The sequence below is a fragment of the Varanus komodoensis genome, unplaced genomic scaffold (assembly GCF_004798865.1).
Source record: "Varanus komodoensis strain SLA01 unplaced genomic scaffold, ASM479886v1 scaffold15, whole genome shotgun sequence".
In the NCBI taxonomy this organism is placed as follows: Eukaryota; Metazoa; Chordata; class Lepidosauria; order Squamata; family Varanidae; genus Varanus; species Varanus komodoensis.
The window spans coordinates 21,347,008-21,359,663 of record NW_025335440.1 but is presented as its reverse complement, the minus strand read 5'-3'; the positions used below and the strand labels follow the sequence as shown (position 1 = coordinate 21,359,663).

The 12,656-nt window shown below is 36.6% G+C and overlaps 1 protein-coding gene across 4 annotated transcripts in view; it reads right to left on the bottom strand.

Moving 5' to 3' along the window:
• The window catches only part of ODAD2 (outer dynein arm docking complex subunit 2), an 84,262-nt gene that overhangs the window by 55,393 nt on the left and 16,213 nt on the right, over nucleotides 1–12,656 (bottom strand). For all 4 annotated transcript variants that reach the window (XM_044425313.1, XM_044425311.1, XM_044425314.1 and 1 more), the window contains 3 exons: nucleotides 7,395–7,609; nucleotides 5,494–5,598; nucleotides 3,730–3,874 (listed from right to left, as the gene is read on the bottom strand). In XM_044425313.1, the coding sequence (XP_044281248.1) occupies nucleotides 3,730–3,874; nucleotides 5,494–5,598; nucleotides 7,395–7,609 (465 nt within the window). The remainder of the gene's footprint in view (nucleotides 1–3,729; nucleotides 3,875–5,493; nucleotides 5,599–7,394; nucleotides 7,610–12,656) is intronic.

The window sequence follows — 12,656 nt, the reverse complement described above, 5'->3', positions numbered from 1 at the left end:
TAACAGGCAGGACCTCTGGGGCTCATGAATCCAATACAAGTGGGCTAATACTTTAGACATTCCAACAGTATTGGAGGTAACACCATTGCTTGTTTCACACACACTTACTCGTAATTAGGCTGTATTCTATCAGATAGCGCTTACAATCCTATGCTAAATCAGAATAAATACTCATTTTCAAATGCTGCTAAATACATTGGTACAAAAAAGTATAATTGCAAAAGTGTGTAATATTTTAAAGGTATAACAGTTTGAGACATCATCTGTAAATACTCTTCTTCTAGTCTACTGGAATACCACTGATGATATTTTCTCATGAACTATAACTTCTAGGTGTTTTTTCTCATAAGTTAAATGTTTCCATGTGATACATTTTTAATTTTTGTGATTACAATTGTAGTCAATTTTCCTTTATCAACCAATAATGGAATTTTGAAGAGCTAATTTTATCTTTTCTTTCTTCCCTCCCCTTTTGACCTTTGTGTGTGTTTGTTTCTTTTCCAGTGCTATTTGCATGAGCAATTATATTACCATCTACATTTAATGGATTATGCATAAAAATTCCTTTTTAGTACAAGCAGTCCATAAGTCATTTTCCAGCTGCTCTCTGTGTAGTTAATTTGATCCAGTATTATCAAACACTGTTAAAAAACACTTCCAAAAGTTGAAACAAATTAAAGTTTTTTTTATAACTTTTGACATTTATAGAAAGGCCTCAAGAAAATCAGTCGGGGGGGGGGGGGGTTAAAAGAAAACTTAAGCTGTTTGGCTCTCTATTCCATGATGATAAGTTACCCAAATCTCAGCAGACAACAAGTGATAAACATTTTGCAAAGTTACTGCAGTTAGAAATTAGAATTAGAAATACAGCAACATTCTGAAGACAACATGGCTGTCACCACACTTCCTTTTTCTTAGCCATAAGAGTGAAGATACTAAGAAGCAACTTCCTAGTATTTATAGAATTGATGGTGTTATTTATGAAATAACAATGAATGTAGGAAAAGTAAAGCATATGTTGTATGTTAGCAGAACTGGAATGAGAGCTGGAGCAATAGAAAATTATGTTTAATCAACATTATAGGCTGATTTTGTAATCTCAAATCAGGTATCCTTGGTTCATGACAACACTATACTACCATATGCAATGTCCACATAGTTACATAAGAGTTGCTACTTGTATGAATCAGGCCCCTGGAGAGTGGTGTAATATATATTAAACTGCAAAACTGATAAGTATATATATGGCAGAATACCACTACTGTGTGTGCTATTTGGTAGCTCAAGTGCACAAGATAAATTTAATGCTTCTTTATATTTCTGTCATATTCAAGTAGAAGTGTTCTGGAATTAATTATGTATGTTTTATCTGTATAGACCAAGTCTACTGTACTTCCCCAGTATTCCAGGGAAGAAATGGGAAATAACATGCCACACTACTTTAACAGAAATTCCTCTATAACATTTTCATCTGCAACTCACAGATAATACAGTTAAGGAAAATAAACAGGGAGTCCTCTTTTTTTAAGGACAATTTTTTGGTTTTGTTTTTTAGCATAACTACAGAATTGATACCGTGTGCAACCTATTTATTTTATGGAAAAGAATATTCTTTTTGCTTTTGTTTAGATTCTTGTATGCACGAAGAGTACAGGTCTTACTTCCAGATTGTCTTTTATTTCCAGTTATATAAAACTAATGCAATTCTACATGCACAATACTTTCCGCCTGTTCTTGGTGTTCAGATATCTGAATCCCAAATAGCCATATAAGATCAGAACCATATTAATCATGATGGAAGTTTTTCAGCATGATTAATTGTTATCACAATGACCCAATAGTATATATCCTAACCCAAACTCTCCCAATCCAATATGGAGAAATGCCCTTGTAGTACTCACCTGGCCTGTAGAAGTAGCCAGATGAGAAGGCAGAGAGCCATGAAGGGCTGCTACTGGTTGTATAAGACTAGTTGCATGGCATTAGTGTTGAACATGAACCAAAAATATTAAAAAGCAAAATATGTCCCATGCTGCATTGTCCCTTCTCTCTTAAAACACAAATATAATTTGTGGTGTAAATTCTTACGTCAGGACTTGAATAGTCATTCCATTCCAATATTCTACTTTTTAGAATTAAGTTTTTCAAAAATTCATATATAACTTTTTGACTCCACAAATGAAACCAATGTCCACTTTTATGAAATGTGTCTAAAATGTAATGGATATAAATCATCATTCATATTGTTACATGCTCCGAGCATAATTAAATGTGAAATTGGGTGTAACTGTAGAACAGTATGTAACTGTTGTTACATACACTCAAGTCTTCCACCACAATCAAGAGCAGATTTTCAAAAGAAGTACATCTTCCAACTATATTAGTGCCACACCACATTTATGATGCAATCCTAAGTATATTTATTCAGCAGTAAGTCATGGTGTAGCTTCAAATTGCAATATAGGCACTGGCTGTTCATTTAAAAAGACATATCCATTGGATAAACTAGATGAGATATTAAAGGGCACATAAATAAATCCAAGTCAACTCAGGCTAATTCTTAATAAATCCCTCTTGTACAAGAAAACAGTTTAATCAAAAGTATAGTGGAGGTTTTTGGTTTTATTAATTGAAAAAAAGTCAACACTGAAGAAAAAAGTAGGTACCCAAAATCCTTTCTGTGAACTAATTCTAACTGATTCTGCAAAATTAAAAATAAAAGTTTCAAAGAGTTTCAGTAGCGTAGAAAACTTCGAATGACCTTGGAATCTCATTTGATTTTCTTTTGTAAACAAAAGTGCAATTCATCAACTAACTTTGCAGCAAACAAGACTTTTATCTGATTTATTAATAAAGTATTCTACAGAATATCATGGCTTTAACTCACCAGTTTTTTAGCAGAAACAATATATGGCTCACTGGGCAAGAAGCCATAGTTCAGTTCAACTTCAAAGGAAAATGTTGCTGTTTCCCTAACACTCATTACTAGTGCATCAAACAGTCCAAACTTCATTTGCCAACAGCCTCAGGGCTTTAGACTGGAGATCTAAACCAGTCTTAGTCTGGTTAAGATCTTACCCCAAAGCTGCATAACATTCTATTTTCCACTCTCATCTTATAAACTAATATCAATCTCAGTTTTCTGAATGCACGTTCCTATGTAGCCAGAATGGTACCATCCATGCACAAGAGATGGGAGGACTCCAAGGTTTGTAAAAGTACCAGAAACAAAGGCAAAAACCAACATCCAGCAACACCCAAAGGGAGGAATGACCTAAAACAGCCTAATGAAGACACAGCATGATTAATGGACCTGGACAGCTTACTGACTTTTGGGGTGGGGGATAAGAGAGAAGAGAAACAGGGGTGGATGGGCATGGAATGTCCTGGAAGGCTGGCTGCAAACATAAATAGAAGCATTCAACATTTCATAAAATCATTGTAAATTCTACTTGAACATTTTAATTCTAAGTACAGTGTATCTTATTTTACTGGACTGCCTGACTGAGGACATGACCCACCAAAGGGCTCTGAAACATTGACTACCAGCTTGATTGTGGCCACCGAATTGCTATTTTAAAAGAATTCTATAAATTAACTACAAATAAGTTTTTAAAATTAAGATACAGATTAATTCAGCAAGAGACCCTAGAATTTTTTATTTTAATTAGAACAGAATAATTAGTTTGTTATTTGAAGTCTTCTAAAGATAAATCAAGGTTTGTTTACCTTTATATATTTCACTAATTTTTGAATTTGCCAGTATTCTGATGGCAAATCGGTGTTAATTTCTTGATGGCGCTCAGGTTGTTCTTCATCTTCTTCACTCTCTGAGGAACTTTCACTAACATCTTCTGGCTTTGGTGGAACTTTACTAAATAAAAATAAAAATTAGTTTCATCTAGAAGCAAGGGACAAGAAAATCCCTCAGGCAATGCTCATGTTCATTTCACTTCAACAAAGTTTACAGAGAAATCATATGTTTGTTGCACTGGAGTGGAATCATACTTTATATTAACATTACTTCATGTATTTATGTAAGCATTATTTTCTATTATTTTAATTCTAGTTGTAGCCATTGGAATATATCCTAAGCATTTAAACATCACACAGTATCAAATCTTACAACTACAGCCATCACCATGTATGCTCTTCATAGTGACCAAAGCAGTTCACATGAATAACCTCTGCCTCACTTTCAACAACCCTATAATGTAGTTCAGTGTTATTTGTTCAATATTCCACATGGCTATTAAAGCTGAGTGAGACAGGCTTACCATTAGAACTTGCACAATTAGGGATGTACTACATTTACTTCAGTACAGCTGCAAGTGATGAACCTGAATAGAGCACTGGGGAGGAGGGGGCAATTAAGCTTTTTCCCAGGCCATTTTCCCAGTTACATCCTCCCAAGTAGATTTGCTCCCAGGAATGAAATGATATATGGACACAGTTATCTTTTCCCTTGCATGTGAAAAATAGCTTTCAGGGGATGGGATGCGACTGCCAATGGGAAAACATCCCGCAGGGAAAATGTGAAACATTCTCCAATCTTCTGCTTCTCCAGTTAAGTTCATAGCCTATTGTAATAAAAAGTGTATGCAGAAAGCAAATCCTTGTGTCTGGACACTGAGCCCATGTGTCTCCTATATATTGTGGAGTGATCTAATCACTAGGCTACACTATCAGGCTTTACAAAGCTACCATACAAAATCTGACAGAAATATCTCCATGAACACATATTAGCTCATAACTATTTTTGTATTTATGTTAGCTAAGTTCTATAGCTAACTAAACTGCATCACGATTACATAGCCAGCTTATAGATTTTTGTAAATCATTTGTTTGGCTCCATATGATTTTATGCTGATGAAGTTTCTGAAATCAGAGACCAGAATGCAACTGTCGATGAAAATTCTTAGAATGGATGCATTTGTTTGCTTTTCAGATATTGTTACCCACTTAGTGCCACAGCATTAAAGGACAGAGAGGGAGGAGATTACCGAAAATAAAATATAATAATTAAAAAGTTCTCTTGGAAGGGTATTTAAATTTCAAGGGCAAAGCTTTTCAAAAATAAGGTCTGTCCCTGCACCCTGGTTAAGAAATGTGAGCTAAGGAAATGTCTATTAGGAGCCAAGTTACTAGTACAGTAAGCCAAGCAATCATCTTCTCTCTATGATTGGAAAAATGGTAGCAGATGCAAGTAAGAGACAATCCTGCCAGAACCAACAGGTTTATATTTTCAGCCTGGGAGTTCCCTCTTCGGTCATGCACAGGAGTGGGAATAACCAGAGAAGTTTCCATTTCAAAAACTACTGAGTAAGATTCTCAGCAGATAGCACAGTCTTTAGATTATTCTACTCTAGTAAAGCTTCCTTATTTGAGATGCTGCTATCCTTGGCAACATTCATACTTAGCTTACTGTTTGTGTTGAATTATGGTATTTTTGTAATTCAAGGAAGGGACAAATAATGTATAGAAATTACATACGCTTTAGCAGAAACAGTGGGTGTCGCACTGGGTTTTTTCTTGCCATCTGGAGGCACAGGCTTGCTTTCTTTTTCATCCTGGTCTTCCTTCCTGGTCCCTTTGCCTCTAAAAATATTTGATACTCAATTATATTTGATGTTGACTGTTTGATGTTCAACATTATAGTGCTATTTGACAATGACTACTTGATAGTCAATCTTATACTAAAGGTATGATTAAAAAGTGTGTATATTTATATCTGAAAAATTCTTTAATCAAGGATTTCAATGGATCGATGCAATAGCATATGAAGGTAAAAAGGGGAATCTGATTTTAGTTAAAAGTACAACAACCAAATATCATCAAAAATAGCAGCAAATATTGTTGAAACTAGAATTTTAACACATTGCCTACAATCCCAAGATACAGACAGATAGGCACACTTTTTTTTTGCTGGATGTTGGCCATGCTATTTTTATAATAAAACAATTCCGGACTCTGTTTCCATTTTTTCTAGCACAATAATGCAAGCTACTTTTATGAAGAACAAATCACATAAACAGATATTTGTTTTTTAAAACCAAGACATGGTTGAATTTCTTAATTAATGGACTTCTAGTGTGAGGGATGAAAATGAAGATACTAATATTCAGGCATGTACTCAGACTAAGGGTACAATCCACAACCTTTTGAACAACAACAGGAGCAGAAACTACCTCTCAGCTGAGAGCTGCGAGACTATGGCCCTCAGCTTTTCCCAAGACCTGACTTGGGCCATTGCTGTAATCACTAAGCTAAGCATTGCTGTTTGCTGATTGGCTAGAACATTGTGTGAGGAGCATAATTCTATCACAGAAAGGTTGTAGATTGCAAACACAGATAATTATAGTGAGTCACCTGAAATGAAAATGTGGTCAACAAATATGAGACTACTTTATGTACATATAACATATTCTTCCAAACAGGTTAGCTGGCAGCCACTGACACAAGGTAACCATACTGAATCCTTTGGGTGTTTCTTATGCCAAGACTAATATAGTTTTACTTTATTAAATTACTGACTTTTCCTGATCACCTTTCAAAGGTCTTTGAGCAGGAACATGTGGTTTTTGAGATGTTATTGGGCTGTAAGTCACTTACAAGTGAGACATGCAATAGGTTCTTTCTTTGGCTTAGGAAGAGAAAAGGTAAAGGCCTGGGTTCAGACACAACACTAAACAATCCAGGGATGGATTGTTTAGCCCCTCCCACTTGCAGCAGGAGCAGGCTCCAGGAACACTAAACATGCTCTCTCCCTCTCTCACCTTAACCATTAATGTGCTAACTAGGCTTCTATACTTCAGCTCCTTGGAAAATAGGCAGGATCTAAATGTAATAAATAAGCAAATATCCTTAATACATGTCTTAGAAATGATCACCAAATCACAAAGCACAAAATTTGGAAGCAGTGCAAATCTGCTGGTCACATGTGACATTCTGACCTGTTCCAAATCATTAACTTGCTTGTTGGATTCTGCCATCTGTTTCTCAACTCTTCCCAAATTAAATTATGTACATCTCATGCCCAGGCTTGGCTTGGCTGTTGATTCTAGGCTCTTCCTTTATTATTACTCAATACTAACCAACTCTCTAGGTCAGTCCTAGCCACCTCTGCAAATTCTGTTGTAATTTGTTTTGGAATGCGTTTCAAATGAAGAAACCAGTTTGGAAATAAGCATTTTTAAAGAAAAAAACATGATAATCATCTCTCCTTCTGTCTTAGTGTGGGTTACTGCTTTTCCTTAAACAGGGTTTTAAAATATAGATGCTTTTTCTAGATCGTTAAACATATATCTGGAATAGCATTTTTCTGAAATTCTGTAAAACAACTGTTTTCTAATTCTTTAATATTGATTGACAGAAAAGAAAAAAAAAATACATACTCTCGAGTTCCAGACGTTGCCTTCCACTTAAGAGATGGTTCTAATTTCTTGCTGTCAGTAGGCTTACTTTTTACAAGAGGGCTCTTAGGCTTCTCAAATACATTCTTTTCTGGATAGTCGTAAAACTTTTGGGCTTGGCCATATTCATCTGCCTCAACTGTTTCCATATGTTGATAATGTTTTTCATACTTCGGCTCATCAAAAAAAGTATATTTCTAATAAGAAATGAAAATGTTTTTGGGAAAATCACATTTCTACATGAATAAAACATGCCGAGAAATTAGCAAGCTGGAGGAAGTCTAGGTAGATTGGTTTTATACTTTTTCTGTTTGTACTTTTTCTTAGTTTTGGCATGTGAAAATAACCAACATTCCTCTTGGTTGACTAAAAGGTAACCTCCATGTTAATCAGGAATTGGCTGCAATTTTGATTAAAAACTACAGAATTGCATTACATTTTTTAAAAACACAAATATTAGTTAAAATCCCAGCTAATCCCGTGGCTACTAAATAACAGTCTGCAATACCAATAGTGTGACAGAATTAATTTAAATAGATCTTTTAAAATTAAATAAAGTAATCAAAGTGGCTTCTGTTAATAAAATGTGACGAACACATTCAAAACAATGTTTAACATAAAGCACAAGGCATGACAGCAATCAGTCTAGTTAGACCAGAAGAAAACATCTGTGCTGTCATTATAAACCTCCCTATCCCTCCAATACCTCTGCAACTCAGCCAGTGTCAGGTGACCCAGTAGAATTGCCTTGATAACAATTCAGAATGGATCCTAAAGCACAAGTCAGTTTAAGCTCCTGGTTTGTTCAGAAGCCAGTAATCTTAATTCCTTGGTTTGGATATAATTGGAAATTATGGTTAATTGCTAACTTCCTGGTTTAATTGCAATGCACTATGAAAGAAGCTGTGCATGCATTCAAAAAGCTTGCTCATAATAAACCAAACTTTGGTCATTTGAACAAAATGAATTGTCACATGGAGTGTCTGTAGGAGTTCCTTATTTTGACTGGGGTTGTGGTACAGAGGAAGATGGGTTTAAATCTTTCCGCATGCACTGATATCCTACTTCCAATTTTATCCTAAGAAGATAAGATACCCCACAAGCTCTAATAACATTTCTTCTCTTCACACACTCACTTTGCTGTCTCTTGCACGTGCAAAGCAGTCCCTGATACATGGGGTCAAGAGCTTCTCCCACATTACATCTAGTTTAGCTATCAGTAACAGCTGAAAAACGATTGCATCCTGAACTGATGTGCAAGGCAAGCTTTACTGCATCCTCACTGGTTGTGATGTTGGTAAATGTGATACATTAGAGCAGGTGGTCCAGCCTGACCAGAGAGCTCCTTTTTATTCCCTTGGCCAAATACATTCCAGTCAGCCCTTTTGCCTTGAGGACCTTTGGAGTCCCACACGCTTGGAGTATGGACAACTAAAGGATTAATGGCTCTGACCTACACCCACCTGGTTACACTATTTATTACCAGAGTCTCTTTTCTGGGTGTTTCTGTCCTGTGACTGGAGAGAAGAACTTCTCGGTATGGAAGCTCAACCACCCTTTTAACATTTCAGAAAATACTTTCGTATTTTCATTCTAATGGCAGTTTTGGTCATATTTTTGCATACTGCTCTGGTGCCTGCAAAGATGAAGGGCAGATTAAAAACATTTCAACTACATTAAGAAATATTGCCTGGTGACTTCCTAAATGTAGGTCATGTCTGGTTCTTCCCATGGTTTCAATAATCCTTTGTTCCATAGTTTATTTTTATGTATTCATTGCAGTTATATCCCACTTTTCTTCCTATTAAAAAAGCCATAGTTCATTCTGTTCTGCTGCTGCATTGTTTTTTCTCACGTTGCTTGTAGTGTTTAATTATTGGTAAGGTGCCCCCAAAGTAAATGCAGAATAGTTGCACATTTATTTAAAAACTATGCAATCAATAAATTAGACCAATGACATTTTCCTCGAGTCTGAGTCTAGCCATTGCAGCTTCAAGGGCTGAAAAGTTATGAGGCAGTCAACACAATCAAAGACTGGGCAAAGGGTAAGGTCTCAACAGTCTAGTTCACAGGCAAATGGATTTCAAGGCAATACAGCGGACGAGGGGCAGGAAGGCACAAGAGCTCAGTCCAGAAGCACTTGTGCCAGAAGTGAGGGATGCAGGCAACCAAAGTCTAAACACCATTGCTGCAAATGTAGGGATTCCTTTTCTAGTCAAGCTCAAGGCAGATATGGAAATGGGCAGACAAGGTCCTTGATCTTGCTATCACAGCCAGCAACTGCCAAATAGATCTCCTTTTTATGTTTATTGTCTCTGGAGAGTGTTGAGATAGCAGCACAAGGAACTAAATTTCCAGACACAGGGAACTAAATAATAATCTTTATTCTGAACATCTATAAAATATCCTAACTCTGTGTAGCATTAAAACCCTTTTTCCATTACTACTGTATATTATTTATTGTATTATTGGATTTCCTATCCCATTATATCTCTATAAAATGATGCTCCCTAACATTGAATTACTGAACATCCCACCTTCTTCAAGAATGGTCTTATGTAGAATTAAACCTAAGATCTTTGTGGGATCTTTCCCTCAAACTCCAATTAAAAAACACAAAGGCAAGCCTTTCTATAGTAATGCACCTGGATTTCAGGCTGCTGCGTCTGAAGTAATTCAGTTGAAGCAACAAATTCTCAGACAGACACACACACTGCTGTCTCCAAGGATCTTGTTGCTGAATAGTCCCTACCATCATCTTTATTTTTATGTATGGAATTTATAATTACAATAAAATTTCCTTTGGATCCCTTGAGGAACATGCAAAATGAAAGATAGGCAAAACAATGAAAAATAGAAGGAAAATAAACTAAGAAAATGATTTACAGCTTAGAATGTTAACTAGAGAGTAGGAAAGAAAAGTCTCAGACAATAAAAGACAAATGAAAGTATCTGTCAATAAAAATATGTGTACATGGGCAGGGATAAGTTTTATTTACATATTTCCTTTTAAATTTTCTTCCTTTTCATTATTTTTTTCAGTAATTCATCACTCTCAAAGTGGGACGGGAACCTACAAACAGCATGCTTAACCTACCAACAGGAGTGCTTAAAAGAGCAGCACGGTAGCTGTCCAAATTTGCAAGTGTTTAATACCTTCCTTAAACTAAGAATCAGGTCAAAACAAACATTTGTGGCACAAAAAAAAGCTAGGATGCATTAGGTAATTACATTGTCTGGATCCTCCCTAAAAACAAAGGGTAAGGTTATGAAAGGAAAACACTTTGTGCCTTGTTTGTGGTAAGCATGAACTTTGTGGTGTGTGTGTGGGGGGGGGGGGGAAGGTTCTATTAGTTTTTAATTCCCTTTTTCACTTAGAAACCATCTAAAACTCTTATTGCTGATTCATTTCTATTTTATTCATAAAGCTTTAATTTTGCTAATAATGTCTCATTATATTCCTCCTGCTTTTTAACATTAAACAGAATATGAATACTTCCTGGGAATGAAACACTTTATATGTTGTTTTGAAAGAAACTCGACAAGATTATTTTGAAAATATTCACTTATTTTTAAGCTATTTTTATCTGCATTTGCTCTATTAAGTAACAGCAATCAAATTAGTTTCCAGTCAGTTCCCCTGCCATCTCTTTCCCCAGGAAAGTAAAAAAGGGGAGTTAGAACTTATTTTTGTTCTTGTTTCTGCATGTTTTGTTTGGTCAGCCAGGAAAAGGGTAGTAGATGGCAGCAAATGCAGATATGACTGCCAACAGGCGGCTGTTATTAGGCCACTCCTGAAAGTCTAACAGGACCCAAAAGATGTTAACAACTATTGGCAGAATGCTCTGGGCAAGGTGTTTCAGTGGGTGTTTGCTGGCCAAGTCCAGGCTCTCCTGAATGAAACCTTTTAGATCTCTAGATCTGTTTCATTCAGACTTCAGGCCTGATTCTGGAACAGAAGTTGCCTTTGTCAGCCTCTGGAATGACCTTTGCCAGGAAATAGATAAAGGGAGTGCGACCCTGTTAAATCTCTTGGACCTCTCAGTGACGTTCAGTACCAGCAACCATGCATTCTTCTGACCTGGGCTTTGGAGCTACAGCACTGCAGTGCTCCCACTCCATGGATAGTGATTGGACTATATTGCTCTGTTCCTTGCCAACTATGTTGTGAGGTACCACAGAATTCTGTTTTATCCCTCTGGTTTTATAATATCTACCAGAAACTGCAGGGGGAGGTTATTGTGTGACCAATGTGTGGATGACATGCAGCTCTCTCTCTGCTTTTCATAAAATCCACTGGGGTACCAGATGTTCTGAAATGGTGCCTAAGTGTAGGAATGGACTGGATGAGGACCAGTTACCTGTAACTCAATCTACATAATATAGAGGTACAGATAGTAGGTGGTTCTTCTGCCTGGCCGACTGATGTTCGGGGTGGGGAGCTGCACTACTCCTGAAGGATCAGATCCATCATCTGGGGATGCTCTTAGATCCTCCACTGTTATTATAGGCGCATATGAATGGCCTTGGTGACAAAGAACATCTTTTATTAATTCAAACTGATACATGAATTACAATCTTATGTATACAGACATAGCCTATCTACAGTGATCCACACTACGGTAACCTCTTTAGATTACCCCAATGTATTATAGGTGGTTTGTCTTTGAAACAGTGCAGAAATGTCAGCTAACTGAAATAGGGGAACTTGCAGGCAAAATTCAAAGTGCTGGCATTAACAGACAATGCCCCAAACGTCCTGGGGTCTGGTTACTAGCAGACTCTTCTCCTCCCATGTATATATTTACCCAGATGGTAAGATCAGTATCAGGCCTTTTTGGTGATGACATCTTGGTTGGGAATGAGCTTCCCCAAGAAGCCCACCTTCTGCCTATATTGTGCTCATTTTGGTATCAGGCAAATACCTTGTTAATTTCCCATGCTTTTAAAAAAAAATCTGTCAGTGTCCCCCCCCACAATCTATCCACTGCCAATGACTTTTACATTGGTTACTACTTTGGGTTTTTTTCTGTTTAAAATCTGGTTTTAGTCTGTTTTAAATTTATTTTACTATTTCACTGTTGTGGTCTGTGTATTGTATGGTTTTATGCTATGTCTTGTAAACTGCACAGAGAATGGCTAGTGGAGAGTATAACACATTAAAAAAACCCAAACAAACAGTCCGAACACTTCAATTGGTGCAAAATAGAGCTGCCAGGTTGCTGACGGGGACGGGGCGTTATG